The sequence below is a fragment of the Nansenia antarctica genome, assembly GCF_963989245.1.
Source record: "Nansenia antarctica genome assembly, chromosome: 11".
NCBI lineage: Eukaryota > Metazoa > Chordata > Actinopteri > Argentiniformes > Microstomatidae > Nansenia > Nansenia antarctica.
The window spans coordinates 13,261,386-13,285,915 of NC_137681.1; the positions used below are offsets into that span (position 1 = coordinate 13,261,386).

General features: G+C 43.5%; 1 protein-coding gene across 1 annotated transcript; it reads right to left on the bottom strand.

Moving 5' to 3' along the window:
• Nucleotides 1-456: 456 nt before the first annotated feature.
• On the bottom strand, nucleotides 457-24,176 carry baiap2l1a (BAR/IMD domain containing adaptor protein 2 like 1a; the record flags this gene model as incomplete). Its single annotated transcript, XM_080541578.1, has 14 exons — nucleotides 457-2,626; nucleotides 2,754-2,794; nucleotides 5,017-5,164; nucleotides 5,463-5,522; nucleotides 7,076-7,284; nucleotides 8,413-8,568; nucleotides 9,217-9,372; nucleotides 9,765-9,917; nucleotides 13,391-13,525; nucleotides 13,665-13,736; nucleotides 14,622-14,683; nucleotides 22,514-22,600; nucleotides 22,797-22,872; nucleotides 24,126-24,176. 14 exons carry the CDS (start codon nucleotides 24,174-24,176, stop codon nucleotides 2,554-2,556), a joined length of 1,479 nt encoding a protein of 492 aa, XP_080397704.1. The 3' UTR covers nucleotides 457-2,553.
• Between the last annotated feature and the right edge of the window lie 354 nt (nucleotides 24,177-24,530).

Below are 24,530 nucleotides of genomic sequence, written 5' to 3' on the forward strand. Positions count from 1 at the left end.
ATCCCCGAGTTAACGAGTTGTGACATTCTACTGTCGCCTTTCACCTTCTTGTCAGAAAACAGACGCTGATTTAGACATTAATTCTAAAACAATTAATTAAAATAATAATACATTAATTTGTATAGCGCCTTTCTTACAAAGTGCAACAAACAGTAGCTTATTCATCTTTCTGTACAATTTCAAGATATTTCATTATTAACAATCACATGTGTATGCAGTACGAAACTTGGAACACTGCCTCGTTTGCGGAATGATTGACACATCGGTGGTGCTTGTGTGACGTACGAAGCTTCGTTCGAGTAATCACGTGTTTTTTTGCCAAATTGACGCATCGATATCTTTGTATCGACGTAACATCGTAACATCACGAATTGAGGGACATCCAACACTTTGTGATGCAGGTGTTTATATACAATATGGTAGGACATTGCATGGTGAAGACAAAGGTTGTATGGTTGTATCTGGTTTTACTATGAAATAAAAGACTACATAGTCAACACAATGGGAAGAAAAAATAACCATTTAGCCATACATTTTCAAATGAGTACGAGTTGAGAACATTTAAGAACACCATGTCAATAGACTCGATCCATTCAGAATTATGAATGAAAAAAATATCTGTGGTAGTAAGAAAGAACCAGGTTCAATTTTCTTTTAAATACTTTGGGATGGCAATAATCAATCATCATAGACAGCAATGTGTACCATGCATTAATCTACACATAAAGGGAGGGTAAAAATAGTATTCTCTAAGAATATATACTTCATACTGTATGCCTCATATCTACCGATATGGAATGTCTGTGATTTACAGCAAAGTGTACAGTGAACCTTCAGGTAAGCGTAAAATGCAAAAGAGAAATTGGCACCGTACAACTGTAAAAACAGATGAAACTTTTAACAGTATGGAACAACTTGCCTCAATAAGTCACTCCATTACCCATTCATAATACATTCATCTAGAAGTCCATTGCAAAGTAAAATCACTAAAGGTTTAATGTAAAACATTATACCTTACAGTTACTCTATCTACTCCTCCTAGAACAGAATGAACATGTGTGTGTGTGTGTGTGTGTGTGAGTGTGTGTGTGCGTGTGTGCGTGTGTGAGTGTGAGTGTGAGAGTGTGTGTGTGTGTGTGTGTGTGTGTGTGTGAGTGTGTGTGAGTGCGTGTGTGCGTGTGTGAGTGTGAGTGTGAGTGTGTGAGAGTGTGTGTGTGTGTGTGGGGGTGTGTGTGTGTGTGTGTGTGAGTGTAAGTGTGAGTGTGAGTGTGAGTGTGAGCGTGAGCGTGAGCGTGTGTGTGTGTGAGTGTGAGTGTGAGTGTGAGTGTGAGTGTGAGTGTGAGTGTGAGTGTGAGCGTGTGAGTGTGTGTGTGTGCGCGTGCGTGTGTGTGAGTGTGTGTGTGTGTGCGTGTGCGTGTGTGTGTGTGCGTGTGTGCGTGTGAGTGAGAGTGTGTGAGAGTGTGTGTGTGTGTGTGGGGGGGGGTGTGTGTGTGTGTGTGTGTGAGTGTAAGTGTGAGTGTGAGTGTGAGTGTGAGCGTGAGTGTGAGTGTGAGTGTGAGCGTGAGCGTGAGTGTGAGTGTGAGTGTGTGTGTGTGTGTGTGTGTGTGTGTGTGTGTGAGTGTGTGTGTGTGTGTGAAGGGGTTGAGCAAGTGATGAGTGGGGCCAACTGAGACTAAACTATCTGTGTATTTCCGGGTGCATCAGAGACATGGTTTACTAGGATAAAGAGTTGATTGCTACATCATTCTCTGGAATACAGAATTCCCATTAAGCTGAAGGAGTGACGCTGTATTCATGGCAACTACAGTATAAGAATCTGTTAGTCTAACACTTTGACGCCATTGGTAGTCTTACCATTAAATTGCAGTAAATCCCAACAGTTTTACTTTTACATGCCTGTTACTTTACTATGGACGTGCTCAAGTCACGAGTGAAGATTGTGCGCGTGTGTATGATTGTGTGTAGGGGGGCTGGAAATTGAGGTCTGCTGAGTAGACTTCTTTACATAAAATCTGTTTTAAATACATCCAATCATTTCTAATAAAATACTTTACCCATTTAAAAAAATGGTCAGATCGAGATAATGACTTATTTGAAATAAACATAAGTCCTTTTCCCAACTAGTGTCTCTCTCCCTTCATACTCACAACTAATATATCAAACCTTTAAACAACCTTTAAACAAAACAATCTAATTGCTGCCGAGTCAGGAAGGTAACCTGGGTGCCATTCTGCTTTAGCATTAAGCAGCCATTAAAGCAGTGTGAAACACATATCGGTGAATTCCATACAGTCAGATCCCATCATAGTTTAAAAACAGATCAGTATCACTATCTTGTTAGATATCAAACTACATTTCTTTGTCTCAGTACTTGTATTCTGTGCAATGACAATAATGTTGAATCTAATCTAATCTAAAGCAACAATGAATCAGGGCATTGCTAAAAACAGACTAGCATCCAGGCTAGCAGGACATCCGTTTGGACTGAGATTTTGGAGTGTGAAGAGGATCTCAGGTTTAAGATCGCTCTGGATGATCTTGATGCTCAGGGTTTTAGACGTGAGGTGCTGATCTGTCGTTGGTGACTGTGGGTCTCAGTTTGACAGTAGCAAAGGGATTCCCGCCCCTTTGAAAAGCAAAGAAACACATTGTCAGACGGTGGTTCACATTTCTTTTAAGGACTGAACTCTCAGTTAAACACACACACACACACACACACACACACACACACACACACACACACACACACTTACCCCAGAAAAGGAGCCTTTCCCATCCCATTGGGTAGAGAGGTCTGTGAATGAAAAAGAGGGAGCCAGTTTACATACAGTACACATAGAGACCCCCCGCCCAAAGACAAGCTCTCGTCAGACAGGTCTGATGAGGATGTCAACACAGTTGTTCTGTGACTCCCTAGCATGGAACTTGGGGACATGCAGAGTGTACCATGACCTCATAGCGGGTGTCAGGAATCTAGACGATCTTGAAATGCCAGCACACTCTTTCTCTGTGCTGATGAATATCCCTAAGCAAGTGAGTGTGAGAAAGATCCAGTTTAAAAACTAGATACCAAACTGATTACATATAGTATGTTTTAGGATGCTTTGGTGTATCTATCTAAACAACAATCAATTTGATTCTCAGTAAAATATCATACATAGAGGTCTGATAATGGACAATATTTATTTTTTGAAGATCTAAATCTACAAGAGGCACAGACGGTTGTACCTATCATTCTATACAACCTATCAGACGGTTGTACCTATCATTCTATACAACCTATCAGACGGTTGTACCCATCATTCTATACAACCTATCAGACGGTTGTACCTATCAATCTATACAACCTATCAGACGGTTGTACCTATCAATCTATACAACCGATTAGACGGTTGTACCCATCATTCTATACAACCTATCAGACGGTTGTACCTATCATTCTGTACAACCTATCAGACGGTTGTACCTATCAATCTCCAGGAACAGAGGTTAGAGAGAAGCTCTGGGAGTTCCTCAGAGGGAACAGGAGGAACACATGGACAATCAGATCATAAACTTGCTTCGTTTTTTTAACCGAAGAGGTAGTATAATGCATCAGGCCTATCCACTCCACAACATATGGACTACCCTACATGTCCACTAGAGGGCAGACCATGTTCAGGAGGGGTGGGACAGGGGCCACCATGGGAGTGTCAATAAGGACTGGTAGGCATACAGAGTCCACGACTGTCTTGCAGCCACAATAACAAACGCAAAGAGCAAAGTCACAACAGCCAACAGATGATCAAATATAAGTGAGGGGGAGGAGAGGGGACTTCATTTAAATGAATCCTTAAATTCCCCTCAGGGATCAATAAAGTACAATAAATAAAGGGATCAATCTATCTGTCTATCTACTGTATCTTCTAGGAAAGGAAGGGGAAAGGAGGAGGAGAATGGGGGAGCATAACTTCATTTTTTACATTAGTACCTCTAACAGCATTGCATTACTCTGAAAGCCCTTAGGCAGCGGATCCTGTTCAAGGGCACAGAGAGATGAGGAGAGAGGACCATTCTCTGTAGACCACAATCACTTCATTCCAAAATAAGCTGACACAGTGCAGGCCCTATAATTTAGGATGTGGGATGAGCAAGAATTCTGTGTACACCTCCTTGTCCTTCCTCCCTCCCTCGCTCTCCTCTCTCTCTCTCTCTCTCTCTCTCTCTCTCTCTCTCTCTCTCTCTCTCTCTCTCTCTCTCTCTCTCTCTCTCTCTCTCTCTCTCTCTCTCTCTCTCTCTCTCTCTCTCTCTCTCTACCTCCATCTGTCATTCTCTCCCTCCATTCCTGCTCAGAGGAAAAACCAGGCAGGGGGCATTTTTCAAATGTCTTTTTATTTTCAAGATGACAGCTATGTGGAGCCTTTCTCTCTCGGTCCATCTCCACCACCTCCCTCTTGAGGTTATTATTCACAACCTCTCCCTTTTTCATAAATATCACTGAAAAACATCATGGTATTTATAGTTTCTGTGATAACTGGAGAGAGTCTGTGGTATATCCTTGGCTACTAACTGTTGAGCACAAAGAAACAACAGTCTATTTCCTAAGGCATGCCTCCCTGTATTAGGCCAGGCCAGCAATACACCTGAGGCAAGGGTACAGGTAAAGAGTATCCCCCCCCCCCGCCAGGGCAAAGTTTAGCCCCCATGGACTATTCCCTTAGCTTGTCCAGCTGACAGACCAGTCAGTTGTGTTGCTGCTTGATAAAAGAGAGAAAGAGAGAGAGAGAGAGAGAGAGAGAGAGAGAGAGAGAGAGAGAGAGAGGTCTCTGTACGGGGTCACTAAAAGGCTCCCGGACGCATGATTAATTTCAGTTAGAGAGAGGCTGGGCAAAAGCCTGGGCTCTACAGCATTTTCGAAACCTAGGTTGGTGACCACTGATTTCCGGTAGAAGAGCAGACACTAGATATAATCCTAGTGACTAAATAAGATAATATAGAGTTATATCATGTCATAGGGCATTAAGGTGTGGTTCTGACCATGTGATCTGAAGAGGGTGTGGAAGGGGTGACAGGGCTGCTAGCCATGACATCACTGTAATCTGGTGGTGGCAGCAGCACAGGCCCATCCTCTTCCAGTTCCGGCAGACTGGCAACACTCAGACTGCGCACAGGCGTCCCCAAATGGCTAGCAAATGCACAGACAGACAGACAGACAGACAGACAAGACGCATGCATGCACACCACACACACACACACACACACACACACACACACACACACACACACACACACACACACACACACACAAACAGAAAGAGTGACAAAACAATTAAACTTTGTCCATTTCAAAATCAATCCCTCTATTATAATTATGTATAACCATGACATCTGAACAAGGATGCAGGTGAATGCGAGTATCACAGTTCTGTCAATCTCTAGCCCTCTGACATTGTTACAAGCTAATAAGCATGTTTTCATGTTACCTGTTTGAGACCACTGGCTCGCTGTAAGGCCTGCAGTAAGATGAAGGAAACCAGCCCCTCCTGCAATCAAAACACACACCAGGACAGTAGACCAATAAAACATCAATGAATAACATCACCTCTCTATAAAACAGATTTTTCTCTCTTGAATATGTAGCTAACATATACATGAGACAAACTGAAAATAATTGTTGTATCGCCAGAATGAATACAAATAATATATCAAGTCTCTACTCATTTGGTTGCTAAGGAACAGCAGTTGCTGTTTACGTGGATGTACTACGTCCATTTCTCTGACAAACTCTCAGTGTTACACACAGTACTTAACATTAAAAGCTAATCAGTTCCAGAAATAAATAATAGCTGCCGCGCACACACAAGAGTCACACAGAGTCAGGAAATGGGTTTTCCCCATTAGTTGTGTGAGTGGATATGACAGCGACAGCCTCTAACAACCCTCTCTAATCCTCTCACCTGCATGTGGGAACTAGCGATTATTAGAGAGCTGCCGCAGGGCCAGTCATCAGAGCATGCACACATCATTATCAAGGTGACTTTGTGTCACTCTGGAGCTTTGCAGCAATTATAGACACTGACTTACGAAATAGTATTTACAACTGGTTTAACAATAACATTGTCAAAGCTGACATTTAAGATGAATACACTATAATGGGTGCAACCCCCCAACCCAACCACCCCGGTGATTACATTCAAAAGGTAACTATTGTATTCAGTACTTTAAAAAGAAACATAAACAAACAGTAGAAAGATGTTCTGGTGTGACAAGGAGTCCTGCTTTTCATCAGCGCAATCTAGGCACACGTAAGAGATGGCAATAACCTAGCAAGGGTGCGGTTCTGAGCCACGTTGTTATTTTTTCCCCTTTGACATTATCCATTTCCTGTTCTCTGTTTCCTCACGGTCATTCATCACTATATGTCACTTAGAACAAAACCAATCAAGTGTAGCCACCTCTATCATGGGATGGCAAGTGCTTATTGCAGAAGGGTTAGGTTATGTTACCATCCTAGGGGAAGTCAGTGGTATAACCTCTACTGTGAGTTATTAGGCAGGACTGCAAGTCCCACATTCCTCTCATGCTCTGTGTATGTACAGTCTCTACAAAGATATATTCGCACAGCAAAAATGTGCAAACAGATACTAGTATTGCCACCTTAGCAATGTGAAAAATGTCCATGTCAATGCAGTCACATATGTACAGAGAACGACAGAGATGAAGTATGTTTCTCTTTTCTAAAAACAAGGGTGTGTGAATATCAGTTGGACGTGAATGAATTGTGTCTGACTTGTATATGAATTGTGTCTCTGAAAGACCTGAGATTCTGTTCTCACACAGAAAGGGGTGAGTGTGTGTTATTCCTTTCTCCATCTAGCTCTGTCTCTCTTTCTATTTCTCTCTCTCTCTATCTCTCTGTCTCTCTCTCAATAATCAAGTTCTACCTCACACATAGATGCAGTACTGCTGATCTGAAATAACAGCCTGTTTATCCTGTTTATTACACTTTATAAACCTGTAATAAGGCATTATATGGACTTAATAAGTCATTCTAATAGGAGCGGCTGTGGCTCAGCAGGTAGAGCTGGTGACTTACTGCTGGGTCTTCTCCAGCTCTCCGTACAGCCACCCGTCCTTCTCCTCTTGGATGAGCAGGATGATAACGTCGCCCTCGTCAAAGCTGAGCAGGGTGTTGTTGTTGCCCGCCGTGTGGGGAAAGATGGTCCGCACCCGCAGCTTCCTGCTCATGTTCAGACCTGACGACACGGACATGGAGGGGGACAGGCTGCCGTCCTCTAAGCTGCCCTGGTCTGTGGATCAGAGGTTCAATGATGGGTTAGTGTGAGTGTGGTCCCCTGTGGCTCAGTTGGTTAAAGCATAGTGCTAACAACGCTTAGGTTGTGGGTTTGGTTCCTGCTGGGATCATATATACTGAAAAATGTATGCACTCACTGCAATGTAAGTCGCTTTGGCATATATTAGGGACTGATACTACGGTAACTACGTCATCAGTCTCTATTTGTTGTATTAGCCATGATATCTGTACTGGTAATGTATAAGCTCCTGGAAAAGGAAAAGCTACACAAGTATGCAAGGTATAATAATAAGTAATTCATTGTCTTATACAAAAATAGTACATTTCAACATTAGATGTTTGATCCAGTGAGCATGTATGCATGATGAAACAGGCAGTAAAGTCACCCTTTAAAAAACATGGGTGTGGCCTGGGTTGGTCCAGGGTTAACACCGCGGTCTATAGTACACACTTATGCCTGTGTTGGCATGGGTTCGAATCCAGCCCATGCCCTGCTGATATGCCCTCTCCTCTTTACTTTCCTTCACTACCTCTATCCAATAAAATGAAAAATATGAGTGGGACTGCTCCGCTCAGAAACCCCCCCCCGAACAACCTCTAAAAGACGGGTGTTGAGAGCATACAGTTTGATTAGTGAAGTGAAGTGGTGAAGTGTAACGTCTCGTCCTGTTCCTTAGTTTAAGGTTTGTCTTTGCTTCATGTTATTCATTTATAGTTCCTATATTTTTTATTTTTGTGTTACTCACCTTGTCTCTCGTTTCAGACACTTCACTACCCGCCTGTGTGATTGTCTACCCCGCCCTGATTGGCCTCACATGTTCCTCATCATCCTTCCCTGTGTATTTAGTCTGTGTTCCCCTGTCTCTGTGCCAGTTTGTCTTTGTACCTTTGTGTCATACATCCCAGCAAATTGCAGAGTGTTAAGTATTCCTAGTTTTTTTCAGGGTGTTTTTCTGACTTTGCCTTTATTGCTTTATCTGGATTATCTTAGATCCCTTGACTGCCTACCTGTGTACCGAACCCTGCTTTTTGGAATTAAATACTTTTCTTTTGAATTGATGTTTTGTCGTGCCCGAGTCATGCATCTGAGTCCTCTGCCTTCGTACAACAGCCATTACAGTAAGTGTGGAGTGAGGCCTGTCTGAGAACCTGCCTGAATTCTGGTCTGATGGTGACGACATGGGGGATCGGGGGCTGTCCTGGGTAAACATATTGGCCAGAGGGCTGATCTGGGCCTTCAGCTGTGGTGCTGGTGGTGGATCCATCAAGTTGTTCTGAGGAAAACACATTTAAAAAGATGTTAAGATGTTCATGAAAGGCATGAAAAACATACAGTATAAACCTCTAGTTGAGCAAACCAGCTCACTAATACAGTACATAACATGCTTACTCTATTGATGTTATGATAACATGATAAGTTACATGTATTAGGAATAATAAACCGTTTTTACTGGTTTTCTTTCACTTTTTTAAGTGGCAGGTGTTGTAATAAGCATTAACATGACTACAGCCTATTGTCCTCTGACTGTAATAACAGCTGTTAGTTCCTGGTATCCATGATCTATAAGGGCAGAACGACTAAACATTTCCTGGTGGCTGAGGGCCAATTAATCATTATCAGTTTTCAAACAATACTTCATCTGCTACAGCCCTTGGTTTTATTTCTCAATATAACGTCATTGTAAATACACAGTTAGCTCCACCAGCACCAACAAAACACATTGGTGAAATCTGATATTACACCCTGTCGCCCAAATATCAAACTAATATAGTCCTGTACATTATAACCTACAGACACAGGTAGTGTGTTGTATGCATGGGGAAAAGGGTGTCATGTGAGACACAGCCAATGTATTTTTTCGACACAATAAATAATGGTTACCAAAGACCATTTCCTGCTCCGTCTGTGATGTCACACTCACCCTGTTGTAGCGTTCGACGAGAGGCGAGGATTCGGGGGTGCCGGACAGTGGGGTGCGCAGCCCCTCTATCATGGTCAACACTGTGTCTGGGACCTTGGTGGCATCGCTGCACTTGTCCTGCCAGCTGGACAGCCTCACTGCCAGCATCTCTCTGACCTGGGGAACAGAGGACCACAGAGCAGGAGCATGGGTTACAATGCTGTGTGGCCGCAAGATCCCCCCCCGGGGCGCTTAGTGATAATCTAACTAATAATCTCAACTGGTTCACTGGTTCAATTACAGCCATTGACATTTCCTGCATGTTATCGCTCCTCTCTCTCTCACCTATCCTTCCTGTGAATCTCTACTGTCTCTATCCTCCTCTCTCTCACCTATCCTTCCTGTCAGTCTCTACTGTCTCTATCCTCCGCTCTCTCACCTATCCTTCCTGTCAGTCTCTACTGTCTCTATCCTCCTCTCTCTCACCTATCCTTCCTGTCAGTCTCTACTGTCTCTATCCTCCTCTCTCTCCCGCATGTATCTATCATGGTTGGGTGGGACCTCCTTACCTTCTCGTGGAAGGCTGCTGTCTGGTAGGAGTACATGCAGTGTTTGTCAACCAGGAAGCAGAAACGCCTCTTCTCTTCCAGTAGGGCCTCCCTGCAGCCGTCAGCAATGAACTTCTGCATGTCCGTCTGCCGCGATGATATGGTCTCCATGTACTGAGAGGAGAGGACAGACCCGTAAGATTTAGGACGAGGATCAGACCCAATCTGATGGATCTGAATTTTGATCTCTACAGAGATTCTGCCCCCAAGGCATCTGTGGAATTCATTATTATTCAACCTAACCAGCCTTGCCCCAGATCTCTGTGTGTTTTAGCTACAGTTAATATGTGACGGCAGCTGGTGAAACCGGGAAAGTCGGTAACCAATCAAATTGTAAAGTTTATAAATGTCAATGTTGTTGAAAATCAATGCTCGCTATTCAAGGCAAAAATATTGCAATGCAACGGATTCAGTGAGTAATCCCCACTACTACCTAGTTAACTAGAACACTACTTTACATTGTTAGCAGGCTCACAAAGCTGTGTTAGTTGACAAGCAAGTGTGTCATTGATTTTCAACAACGTTGACATTTATTAACATTTTTCAGAATAAAAGTTTGAACATTTGATCGGCTGCCGACTTGTTCCTGGTTTCACCAGCTGCTGTCCCATATGATCTGACAAGGATAGCTAGTCATAGGAGTTGGCTCAAGCACAAACAGATCTTGGGCAAGGCTAACCAAACATTGGTACTGCCAAATATTGGTATTGATAAAGACACTCCCTGCAGATTATTTCTGGCATTACATAACAATAGGTTTAGTAAAGATCAGGGGCCTAATTATTAAAGCTTGTGTACGCCCAAAAACGTGCGTACGCAAATTTTCCCTTTCCTGTTCACACTTTATAAATGAGGCCCCAGTACTTTCATCAGAGTTAGGTTCCATATAAGGCAATTTATTTGAACTTCAGGAAATTAGTGAAATGCATAACAATTCCGGTCACGTCCATGCCTAACTGTTGCATACTCCTGATAATGAGGTTTTAAATCAAAGTTCCTCCCCTCCCGTTCAGCCGAGTGGGAACTCAATCACTCTGCTGTGAGACACCCCTCCCTTCCATGGAGTGACTCAGAAAACCTGCCACAAAGCAGTCCACTGAACCTCACATCAGACACGAAGCTCAGCTCCTCTTTAAAACAATCTCTCCCTCTCTCTCTCCCCCTCCTCCACCTATCTCTCCACTCTCACTTTTTTCCCAGTTGCCATGGTGACCGTGAAAGCGGTTCTTCTCTAGGGTTCTGGTTTCCCGGTGGTGTTACAGACCCTCCTTTAAAGTCTAGCCCTGTCTGGTCTCTCTCTCCCCCCCGCCATGGGCCCACCCCGGCTGGCGCACAGCACTTCATTTTCTACAGCAGCAAACAATTAGTCGAGAGAGAGAGAGAGAGAGAGAGAGAGAGAGAGAGAGAGAGAGAGAGAGAGAGAGAGAGAGAGAGAGAGAGAGACCAGACCAAATGTACTAGGCTCAGGTACTCCTACTAAATGCAGTTTACCAATCCTGTTCAAATATGTGAGCTACATGCTATTTTACAATTTTGTATTGCATACCACGTTTCTGGTATGTCAACTACACAGGCTAATCTCCCAATTGGACATTGCAGAAGCAAAACGTTACAATCTAGAGTATGTGGGAAACATCTTCACTTCTAATCCACAGGTCTTATCAATAAGATAATAAAGAATACAGGGCCAGGAGTTTATGTATGCCTTCAGAACCACATTCAGTCAGTTTCACCAAGATAAAACCAGATTATGGTCCTCTCTTTGAGAGATAAGATAATCTAATGATTGATATAAGGACAGTTAGCTAACAACAACAAACAGCCATCAAGGTAAAAGAGAGAGAGAGAGAGATCAAGTGTTGAGAAACCAAACTCAGAGAGCAGATATCCTCATTATTGTGGCCTAAAGTTAACACTTTATTTCAAATAAAATAAAAAAGTTTTACTCAATACATTGAGCCTTTCCAAAAATACACCAGCCTCGTAAACCAACACTGGTCAAAGTTGGGGCGTGAAAACAGTCAATAAAGCAGGGTGGTGGCAGACAGGAGCTATTACACTGGCAGCCTTGTATCAAACACAGGCAGACTGGGTGTCATCCATGGCGGCTCTGTGACTGCATCTCTCACCTTTTCATATTGATTTACAAAGCAACTCAATGTTTTAATGTGTTAGAAAGACTTCTACTGCACCTATCCTTGTTAGTAGTTCAATGGCTACTCGGCCATACTCCAACACCGAGCACACCGAAAGAGCCCGATATGGACACAAAATAGACCCCCCCGTCCACCACCACCCCCCAATTAGAAGGTGAAGGCATCTGCCCCCTTCCAATTAGTCTGAGTAGGGGCTGGGTAAGGTATAGTGTTATGGGTGGGGTGGGATGGGATGGGGGAAACAGGAACAGGCACGGCACAGCATAGCCAATTGAGGGTAAAGTTCAGAGAACCACCGAAAAACACTTAACTGATAGCATACAATAGCATACTACTCTACTTTACATAGAATCAGGATCTGCCCACAGCTGTAGGCGTGGTGCTACTGTATATGCTACGTGTCCACTTCCCTGTGTCTAGTTCCATACCCGTTCACGCCCACTCCCCATGTCAGTTCTGTCCTTCAATAGATCAAATTAAAACGAGTTTTGGTAGTGACTTCTCTTGAGATTACGCTCAGCTGATTTTTTTTATCCTCTCAGGATTATTGCTACATGTTAATCATTACTATATAGGGAAGTCCATAATGAACGGGCTTTGTTTAAGTAAACGAAACCAGAGATCCATGGCAACCAAGAGCAATAATTATCTGGTTTCTATTTATACTTTATATCTATGTTAGTTAATATTAGTACACTGATCACACTCCATATGTCACCATATAAAAGACCCTCTAAGAGAGAGTGAAATCAATCCCCATCCAAAAACACTTCTTTGTAGTTGAAAGGCTCTGATTGGTTGGGTGTTAACATGTGACATGGTCTGGTGAAAAGGGCCGCATGTCGGTAATTCTCAAGTTGCGCAAATGAGCAAATATTTATTTTATTTCTTTCTCTTTTTTTTTGCATATTACGAAAGTTGAAGTGTTAAAGAGCCCGCTCAATATAACAAACAACAGTTTTAGCATCATAGGCTATTGGGTGAGTGATACATGGCTTGTAAGCAAAGCAATGTTCCTTTCCACTAGCTATTAGTAGCTGTTTTGAGTGTGTTCTGATTCAGAGCGATATTCTCCAGTATTTGGTTTGAGGTGTACCAACATTCAAATGAGCATATCTTCTTCAACTACGTATGACCCATCATTTGAAAGCTTACACTCTGTACTTTCATCATCTGGAAAAAACTGAAAAATGACCTTGCCCTACTTGAGGACTTTTTAACTCCACCCACTCTAACCCCAGTGTTTACACGTTACCCCACCCATAACATTCTTGAGTAAAATACTATCATGCACCAAGCAGAATTTTGCCAGATTTCATCATGTCTTTTTTTATGATGTTTGAGGTACACCAGCCTGTCATTAAACATCCTTCTCTCTGTAACCGGAGACTGAGATTGCGGTGGGATCGGATGAGATGTCATCAGGCTCACCTCGTTCTCTTTGATCTCATACTTGGTGGCGTGTTTCCCCTGGCTCTTCCTACGTAGCTTCTTGAGGTCTGTCTGTGAACGCTCCAGGGAGTCCTGCTTCAGCTTGTGCTCTGCCGTGTACCGCTTGAATGTGGCCTACAGGAAACATGGACATGATGACGAAGGCGAACAGACATGGAGAAGAGCAGAGGGAACCACACAGACACACACACACACACACACACACACACACACACACACACAAAGACATTACTGTACGAAGGCCAGTACTTACCGTCATGTATTTCACATCCATCTCTGTCTTCTTTTCCAGCTCGGAAATTATTTCTTTGTGGAACCTTGTGAACTGGGAAAAAAATGCCATGCTCTTTAAGTTCATACATGTATGCATTAAGTAGATGCTAATCGATATAATAAAGTGCCATGACTAGATGGTGACATGGAGATAAGTGGAGGGACCTGCAGGAATGCACTGTTGATAATGGGTTTCTAAGTAGGGGAAATTCCAACAGCAGAATCTGATGTGTTATCGCTCTTCAAGTTAAAGATTGACTAAACTTTCCCTGATAACTAACAACTAGCGATACTTCATACATGCATGCACAGTACGTAGCTTTCTTATGAGCTTGATAGAAAAGGAAAACCAATCAAAAAATCATGTACAGGGAGTTATATTGTAATTAAGAACTAGGGCCCAGTGTTTTTCCTGCTCAGGAAGTCTCCTGGCCCTATGTATTACTGACCAATACTGGTAATGGTAATACCTTCAATTCAATGACAGACTCCTGTTTCAGTCGAGAGTGTCTGACCAACCAGGGTATTGTTTAGTATCTCAAATCTGAGAGTGACTGGCAGACGAGGCTCCCCGAGAACTACGTATTTGTGTCATGTTGTTGTCACATGTACACCGGAGACATACTGCAACAGGCATTCAAAGCCTCCTGCCCTGAGGCGGCAGAGACTAAAGAGACAGGCATTCTTCTTTTGTCAAACTTTCCCTAACCTTTTACTGCACCAAAGGCAACTCTTTAACATAAGGAATGGACTAAAAAGGTTATGTGTCTGTCCAGGAGTGTATCGAGCTGAGTGAGTGATGTGGGTGAGGCCTCAGAGAGTGGTATGCAGGAATGCAGAGAGAGATAATAAGTACTGAAGGAGAGATGAGGAAGAGGATGAGGAAGAGGAGACATGGTAGACTACTAAGGTCCTCAGGCAGCAGGGGGTTACTTACGTTATCCTCCATCTCCTGGTAAACCTTCCTGTGCACCTCAGAGATCTCCATCAGAACCACACCTGGAGGGACAACAGGAAATACTGTCAGACATCTGGGGGGACAAAACTACAGGAAATGTAGTTTCAGCGCCAGTCAGTTTCAGTTGAGCCAACTTGTTGATTGCCTTGTTTTGTCATGGAAATGATATCGCTTTAGGGCTTTTGAGCCCACTAAAGATCAGCAATCGTGCCCTTCAGTTGGTAGTGTTGTTCCGATACTACCGATACTAGTATCGGCATGGCCACCGATACGCACAAAAATGCTGGTATCGGTATTGGCGAGTACTTTACAAAAACGTAAGTTTTTTTTTTTTTTACTTAAGTTTTACAAAAACTTTACGAGTTTTACAAAGGTTTTGAGCAGTGCCAGACTAAGTGTTAGCAATAATTTTACATCGAGGTGAGTATGCGGCTCAAAAAACATGTTTTTTTGTTTTGTTTTTTCAAACGCCGTGGTATCGGATCGGTACTCGGTATCGGCAAGTACTGCACGGTCAGGTATCGGTATCGGTATCGGGATCAAAAAATGGTATCGGAACAACACTAGTTGCCTGACAAGAAGTAAGTAAGTACGGTGAGACTGCAAGCGGTTAACATACAACTGCCTCTTCTCTTTTTTCTTCAATATCAGTCATACAAAAGAGAGATCATCTGACAATGACTTTTTCTTATCTCAATGGCATGTGTAGTAACCTACATTATGTTCATCATCAAGGCATGTGGAGATTTTACACACTCTACTTGATTTCCCACGCAGCTGTAACAAAGTAGACGTGGCTTCAGATCCTCATTGTCTGACGGACACAGAAAAATCCCCATTGACACATCTAGTACAGTTAGAGCGGGCCGCCCGTATGACAGGGGTACAATGGGAGTCCATACTGTAAACAAGATGACAATTAGAGCCAGTGCAGACACAATGGGGTGAGATCTAGAGGTTCTGTGGAGGTCAGGTGGTTATTCTGGTAACACCTGTTGCCATTGGCAGGTTTGATTTGGACACTATCACGACAGGGGGATGATGCAATAAAGGGTGTGTCTTGGCCTTCAAACCTGCAAAACTGCAGAAAAGATTCAGATTTAGATGTTTCTTTTAATGCCCTGCTCTGTTACTGTGTGTATGGTGGAAAGCTATGGAATGCACCTGCTTCAAGCACCCCCCGTCCGCAATATTATCTCAGGAGGCTAAACCACAAATGAGCCTGATCATTATCGAAACAAACTCGACCCGAACGACCCTTACACATTTTAACATCCAAAACACACAAGAGGCCTACAGTGCGCAGTGCAGGGCGCCGTGTATGACCCCCCGTCCCCAGCTCTGCTGATACAGTGCTGTACCTCATATGGTGCAGCTATAACAACATTGCCCTCTGAAGGTCAACAGAACGTACTGGTAAATGCTGCCTTTGTGTAGTAGGAGGGAGGGGTGGCGCAGGGCACGGAGCAACCTGTTTATACAGCACCAACAACAGCATGGGGAGTGAGGGGGCTGGTTTTTAAGGCGACAGTGTCGAACAACACAGAGTATACGCAGTGAGAACTCTGACTGGGTGTGAAAACCCGAGGACATGCATTTCATACTAAAAATGATATATGATTATGAATGATTATGAATGATTATAGATATGTTTAAGATCTGTATACTGTATGACTGCACGAGTTGAACTTGAGTTAAGACCCTGATGAATGGGGGGGAGGGGTTCAAAATCACACGCTGTGTTACTTCAAACGTTGGTCAAACAGTGGTCAAACAGTGGTCAAACAGTGGTCAAACAGTGGTCAAACAGTGGTCAAACAGTGGTCAAACAGTGGTCAAACAGTGGGGAAATGCCCGACAATGGTAAATATTGAAAACTATTCGAGGCTTGGCTTCATGTTAGCTTTTGCACTGGCTTAATCATGATCTCCAGCGTCCTGCGTGATAAAGCCGTGATACAGCCTTAACAAACATTGAGGGCACAGTGAAAAACTACACCCTTTAGAGAAGTTCTGTTGAGGTTGTGACTTACTCCCTCCTCTAATCATTTGTTCTTCCTCCCTCCATCCTCCAATCATCTGTCTCTACCCCACCTACCCCCCTCTCACTCTCTCTCTCTCTCTCTCTCTCTCTATGTTACTTTGTGTATTGATTCCTAAGCTGTTTAATACAGACAGATCACCACTACCAGATGACATTTGACCTCCTAATCCACCACATGTCACTAGTCTTAGCTCTGTGATCTCTGTGCATGTGGACTTCTAAAATAAACATTGAAGGAGAAAAAAGATGCCTCTTTGACAGTGTAACTGCATCTGTTACAATGTGCCTACAGTATACAGAGACTGACAATGAAATACAGCTGAAATGTTTTCAGAATAGACCATAAGAATACATTTCTGAGTAATATTTAACAGGATCCTATACCAAGCTTGGTTATTCATTTGTGACAGTTCTAGAGGCTGCCCTACTCCCAGTGAGGCTGAGTTTACAGCTCCACCTGGTCGTTATTATAGAACATCCAGACACCTTTGTGTTACAATTTCTATCACAAGCCTCGTTTATGACTGTTAATTGGGCTGAGAACGACAGCTTCCGCATTCTTAGCAGGTGATTGCATAAACCGTATATCAGCTATCTGCAACTGCATAAACGTATATCTGGTGATTACATAAACAGAATATCTGCTGATATTTCTTTGTAGGAGTCTGATAGGGAAACATGGCGAAACTAAATGGCTAACTTTATGAGACGGCTTAGATTAAACATCAAGACCTAACACTATTCTTATTGTATAGTTAGCATGCATTGAGCATGACCCATTACCAAATGAGTCAAAACCCTCAAACTGTTTCATAAATGACTGAAGTATCCATATTTGTTTAGTGACCGGTGAAGCAACTAGGAATGTGTATGATGAACTTTGAAATAACCACCGTCGTAAAATGGTAACTCACGGAGGACACTGTATTTAATCTTTGGGAGTGCATCATTGAACATGTCCGCACAACGACGGTCTGATGAAATATGGCCAACACCTATTTGAGTCAACAGACTGTATTACAATCTTAAAGCCACGCATTCCAATGACAGGTATGGAGAGAGAGCATGCGGTGAGGTTGCCATGGCTGGGTTCTTATACTTTCATGTGACATGGGCATGACTCAGGAGCTCAGGGAGTGGAGGGTGGGGATCACTATGGTGGTGGTGGCAGGATGAAACATCCAGAATATTGAGAAGCCAATGCGGTTAAATGGAAGATGGAGTCCAAGGGAGAGGGCCTGTGAGGTCAGGGTGCTTATGGGATTATTTAGGAAGCGAGGGAGTGTGACGGGGGAGAGGCCCTGAGGCATCATGGGTGACTGAGCAGTGAAGGATCTGCTTCAGTACCTTGAAATGACACCGATCCTCCCTTACTCCTTTCCTCCCATCCTCCCTTCCTTTAATCCTTGGTCTAACCATGTTGAATAGGTGAAAGCAAGGATTCCATTACATACTTTAGGAAAGAGGAAAGAGGCATATATTTTTGTGAAGTATTCAAACAGGCCCAATGTGTCCATCCTGAATCCCAGTCATTCTTAGAGAGTGGGTGTGATATGGAGAGAGAGAGAAAGAGGAGAGGAGGGTCACATTTTCGCCCGCTTTGGGGAACATTTTTGGGATCCCTGACGGTCATGCTGATGCCATGTCGTGGGAGGTTGACAAATGGTCTCCCACACTACAGCAGTGCCTTTACAAGACCAAAACACTCCAATCAAACAGTCCGGCTCTGCGACTTACCACCTATTGGCTAGCCATAGGAATCAGCCAACCAGCAAAATAGTCCCTCAAAAATATAACTCCTAGACGGAATTACCATTTTTCTCATCGTGACAGCTCAATATTTCACAAAACTATTTCACCCGAGGTTTGACAAACAGCTTGAAGAAAAGGTGGAAGGGCGGGGATCACACACTATTCTTTCTTCAATAGCATTTCAGTGTAACTGCTCCTGTTTTCACTGTGGTCTGGCAATTCCTTGGAGAGAGCAGTGTTATTCCCTATAGAGGAAATATCTAATTGTAGACCAAGCGCACAATGTGACTCATAAATACATGGTTTTGACATTCAGCAATCACACACTGGTTTTGGATTGGCTTCTTACTGATTTCAATAGCCGATTGCTAGATAAATACATACAATGAATGTTTTGGAGATGCAGTAGTGCATGGCTCCATAAGTAATACTCGTAGCCTATATGTAGCTGTATGTACAGTATGTTCACCCTATGGTGCCTGTGAGGGTTCACAACAATTCAGGGTTTTCCATGACACTGAATGACAGGAAGGAGACTGGCAGTCTGGGCCCTCTCTGTTTCTCTCTGCCCCTCTGTTGTTTGCAGAGCCAGGTCATTTGACTCTATTCCCTTGAGCCACAACAGAGTCAATAGAGTCTAGGGGTGGGCATCGACGATCGATAATTGATCGATAAGGATCTTGGTCGATCACAAAATAAAACATTTGGTCGATCACAAAAAAAAAAAAAAAAATTGTGATCGACCAAATGTTTTATTTTGTGATCGACCAAGATCCTTATCGATCAATTATCGATCGTCGATGCCCACCCCTAATTAGAGTCCCTCCATTAACTGACTTGAGCCGGAATTAATGTACTTCATGGTAGGTATTTTCAATTAAGGGACGTTGATATAGAAGTATGTGTACAAATATATGTTGTTTTACTGTTTAAGATGGTCACTTTGATTAGATACATCTAAACCCCAGTGGGTGTTTTAAGCGAAAGTACTCAGGTTGACCAATGTCACTTCTCTTTATCAAGTCAAGTCATGAAGCGATAAGCTGATCCTTCCCCCTGTTAATGAAACCATTTGTATTTCTCAATGTCACATCACAAACCAGCAGATCAAATAGACCCATCTGGCAGAATCATGCACAACCATTGTGGAGGTTACTAGGCTACACCTAGCATTATAAAGTAGGCAAGTGAACCTTGCACAAATTCAGTGCGAGCCAAAATGGCCCATACAAAGCATTAGGCATTGTACAGAAACAATGGACCCAGACTGCTGTCACCATTGCTCTACCTTCACATGAAGAAGAAGCCCAGAGAGGGACGTCCCTGTCTGAAATCTGAGATAGGAGTGACACAATATGTGGTCTCAGAGGCTTCTGTGATGTAGTGCATCCACAACCACCTGTTCACACCACTGCATTTACAGGGAAATTCAATCCACCGAATCCATTTTTATCTATAAGGACCGTGGACATGATGGACAAAGATTTATAGATCGTGGTGCTGTCCAGGGGAGGCTGGTGGAGACAGAAATTAGAGGACGGGCTCATCGTAATGCATGGAATGGATTTGAGGAATGGTATTTTGATAGCATGTGTCCTGAGTCCCCTCCTCTACTCCCTGTACACTCACAACTGTGTGGCCACACACGGCTTCAACTCAGTGATTAAATTCGCTGACGACACAAGAGTGATCGGCCTGATCATCGATGGCGATGAGACGGCCTACAGGAGAGAGGTCGACCGCCTGGCTCAGTACAGCCAGGAGAACAACCTCTCTCTCAACACTGACAAGACACTGGTCGTGGACTTCAGGGAGAATGGTCGGGAACAGGACCCCATTACCATCAATGGGTCAGCCATAGAGAGGGTAAGCAGCTTTAAGTTCCTCTGCGTCCACATCTCTGACGACCACACCTGGGACGTGCACACCAAACAGGTGGTGAAAAAGGCACAGCAGCGCCTCTTCCACCTCAGACGGCTGAAGAAGTTCTACAGAGGCACAACCGAGAGCATCCTGACTGGGTGCATCACTGCCTGGCATGGCAACTGCACTGCCCTCAACCGCAGAGAGCTACAGAGGGTGGTGCGGACAGTCAAGCACATCAGTGGATGTGAGCTTCCCTCCATCCAGGACATATACAACAAACGGTGTGTCAGCAAAGCCTGGAGGATCATCAAAGACCCCAGCCACCCCAACCATAGTCAGTTTGAACAGATGCCGTCCAAAAGGCATAGCCTCTTCCAGAGCCTCAAGGCCAAAGTTCAGAGGCTAGCCAACAGCTACTTCCCCCAGGCGATCAGGCTCATGATTGAACAAGCCTACTGTAAACAATTGACTATCCACAACCACATCCCATGCATACGGACTACCTAAGCTCAAGCTCACAGTCACTTTACTATTGTCACTTATGTCCTATACTATTGACACTTCTTATTGAATTATGCCTAGTGCCTTATTGTCTACAAATTGCAAGATACTGCCAATTGTAAATAATCTTATTTGTCACTTATGTCCTCTACTATTGTCACTTTTTATTATCTTGAATTATGCCTATTGCCTTATTGTCTTGTGCTGCAATGTCAGGAATCGAAGCCTAAGAATGTTACTCTCTTACACTTAAGACGTAACAATAAACTTGAAACTTGATTTCTACCTCCACCAGCCTCCCCTGGTACTACGGTCATATAACAGTGACTGAGCCTCAGCTGTACAACGTTGAGACAGCCTGGGTCTGGCATACAACTAAAAATCATAGAAATGTATCAAAGAAGGATCTAACAGGAATAAGACAAATCCAACTCCTCTGGGGTAGCTCTGGCCTCTCACTCACATATGACAACAAAGGAAGCTTTACTCTGGCCCCCCTGGCTTGGGGAAGAGAGAGGAACCATGGGTGCACTTAGTGTGGCAGATGGAAGGATAGAAGGTAGGATGTGATGGTGGGAATAACAGTCCTCTCTGTCTGTCTGTTTGCTCTGTGTGTTTGCTGCCCCGCTCGGCGCAACGCGTGGGAGAATTCACACCGTCTCGCTATGGTCTCCTCTGGACAGTCTGGACACTGGATGAACAGCTCCAGGTGTAGAAATAGGATTAATAAAACAGATATTCCCATTCTGAGACATGCCCTGGCCATATCTGGTGTACCATTCATTAAGTTAGATTAATAAACACTTGTCACATAAGAATGATGTGCCACATCCGAATTCTGTGAAGTTCACTTTGACAATCTATGTCAACAGCCACACCCACATGCACACCCACATGCACACACACCCACACCCACACGCACACACACACACACACACACACACACACACACACACACACACACACACACACACACAAACACACAGACTCTGTCTGTCTGTCTGTCTAGAGGACAATAACAGAGTGAGCCTCACAAACAGAGCAAGCCTCAGGATGGCTGGATGGGTCTCCCTCTCTGTCATCAACTGTACTGTTGGTTCACAATAAAACAAACACAAGCAGCCCTGAAAGGACCCGCTTGACATGAAATGATCTGAAGCCTACGCATCGCTGAAAGCGGTGACAAGTGGAGAGATTTCCCTCTTGAAGAACAAAGATCGCCATTAGAATGAATAGACCCTTCCATCTGACGATGAAATGTGGAAAACAGTTCCCTGGCTTGACTTCTGTGAGAGGTTACATGGATCCATGTGTTGCATCCTTGGCATCCTGTCCATCAGGGGAGGTTGACGGGGAGCTTGAAAGGCAACTTAATGGATCCTAACATACAACATAAAGAGCCAGAAAATATTTCGCTGCAATTCAATATAATAGGAGCTGAATCACTGAAGGAAAATAACAACCTGTGCTGGGCTAATTACTGCTTCCGTGCAGAGAGAAAAGCAGAGGGAGAACATCTAGTGTTTGATCAGAGACAAAGAGGCATTGAGTGATAGCCAGTCACAGGAATTCACTGATCTGTGCAATTGCTTGGTTGAGGGACATTTGACTAACGTGTCTCATTGTGCTAGCCTCAGTGCCAGTCTAAGGAGAAGCTGACACTCAAGTTAATATTCTGCATCACTTGTGACCACATGCAACAAACTCACCCAATTCTCTGGAAACAGGGGACACGGCAGCATTCTCTCCCATCTTTGAGACAGCATCAAAGTAGGCCTTCCCAGCAAGGGTCATGGCTAAGTGAAAACAAAGAACATGTTACTGAATAACAGGTTGAAGGGTTGTATCTTTTATCTCTGTAAAATTCAAAGTAGGCCATTTCAGCCAAAATGCCATGGCTATGGCCACATATAAATCCACAATGAAAGAGTGAGTTCTAGTCCCATTGTAATTTCTTGGTTTTGGGCCAATGAAAGTTAAAGGTGTGTTTACCTGCAACAGTTTTCTCGTAGCTCTTCCCCAGATTGACCAGGTTCCTCAGGCCTGGGTTGAACTGTTCCATCACATTCTAAAACAGAGAGACAGGGGGAGACATGTCGGTCTGGTCCTTGAGAAGAAACAACTACAATCAAAGTTAGGTGTATTTTTGGCAAGAGAGTAAGTGTGACTATTCTTGACTTCTTGTGTTCAAAAACACTATACTTTTATCTAATGGGACACCAAAACTGATTCCTCATAAACAATGGGCATTCCACAATATATGGTGGATACAGAATCAATGCACGATAAGCTATGTTTAATTGAAGATAATGCAATGGTTTGTTGTGAGCTAAACCAGTGAAACAACAGCCTACACCTTATCAAAAAAGACATGTAAATGTTTGTGTGGGTATATATAATTCTATAAATAACACCAAACTAAAATAAAACTCTTAATCATTAACCTGATCCCTTAAACTTTATATCTCACAAGGAGCAGAGTCCTAAGCAAAGGTATTTGCTTGCAGAATGAACTAAACCCCCCTATTGAAATGCCCCAGCAGCCCCACAATAAAGTTCTGTTCAGGAGTCCCTGTTTCCATTCCCCAGACACACCCTCAATAGAACAATGGACAGCCAGGTATGCCTTACTTGCACCCCACAGAAAGAAAAGGAAAAAAAGAAAACAGAAACAGGTTCCTTCACTCCAGGTCCCTCCCAACCAAACCCAACCAGCTGAAACTGTGGCCATAAACTGTCTGTGCAATGTGCACACCTGACCTGACACTTTCTTCGCCGGCTGACGTGTTGCGAAATGAGCCGAGCAAATGTACAAAGTGGATTGATGCTTGGTAAGCCAATGAGAAGACATGGAATGGGTATTCATTGTTGATAATAGTCCAGTTTATTGTAATATTTACAAGTACATACAGCCCCTGTTTTTGCCCCCATGTTTTTTTAATGCTCAAATCACAGGCGCGGTTTACAGGTGTACAGTACACGTGCGCGCATCAATAGGCTGTTGTCCCGTTTGTATGAATTATAGGCCTATTATGGAATGTGTTCATGCATCACTCCAACAACTGGGTGTGTCCCTGAGCCAAAACTAAAGGCAATTGTTCGGCTTTTCCCCCAAAGGCATAGGCAGAGACAAAATGACGAATGCAAGGTGGGGGAAGATAATAAAAGAGTAAACGAGGTTACTTAATATCCCCTCTCAAATTGTTAGGCTACTCCAGTGATGTAATCAGGTGTCACCGTTTATTTTAAGTTATCTTTTTTTGTCCTGCTCCTGTGAATACTTTTGATGTGCGTAAAAACCTTTATTTTCATTCAACTTACCTTGTATGTACTTTCGGTCAGTTTATTCACATCCTCTGGGTCTCGAGACATATTTGCAGGTATTTATCGTTCCCCGCAACAACAATAGATAGCCCCGATTCAACAGGCTGCAGGCTGATCACTAAGGTCTAATTCCTTTGGAAATCCAACGGTAGCAGCCTGCTCAATTGCGATTCCTCGCTTGGTTGGTCCAGGAATATAGATGTCATCCAGCAATAATATAGTATAGCACCTGCATGTACACAAAAAAGCGCAACTGTGCGACGATGGCCAGACCGTGTGAGACCGTTGCCTGAAACCACTGTCAAAACTTCGCTGTGCGTGTGGCCGAAAGTGCTTGACTAAAACCGTGACGTCACGAATCCCACCTTCTCTGTCTCTCCTGGGGCGGGAGAGACAGAGAAG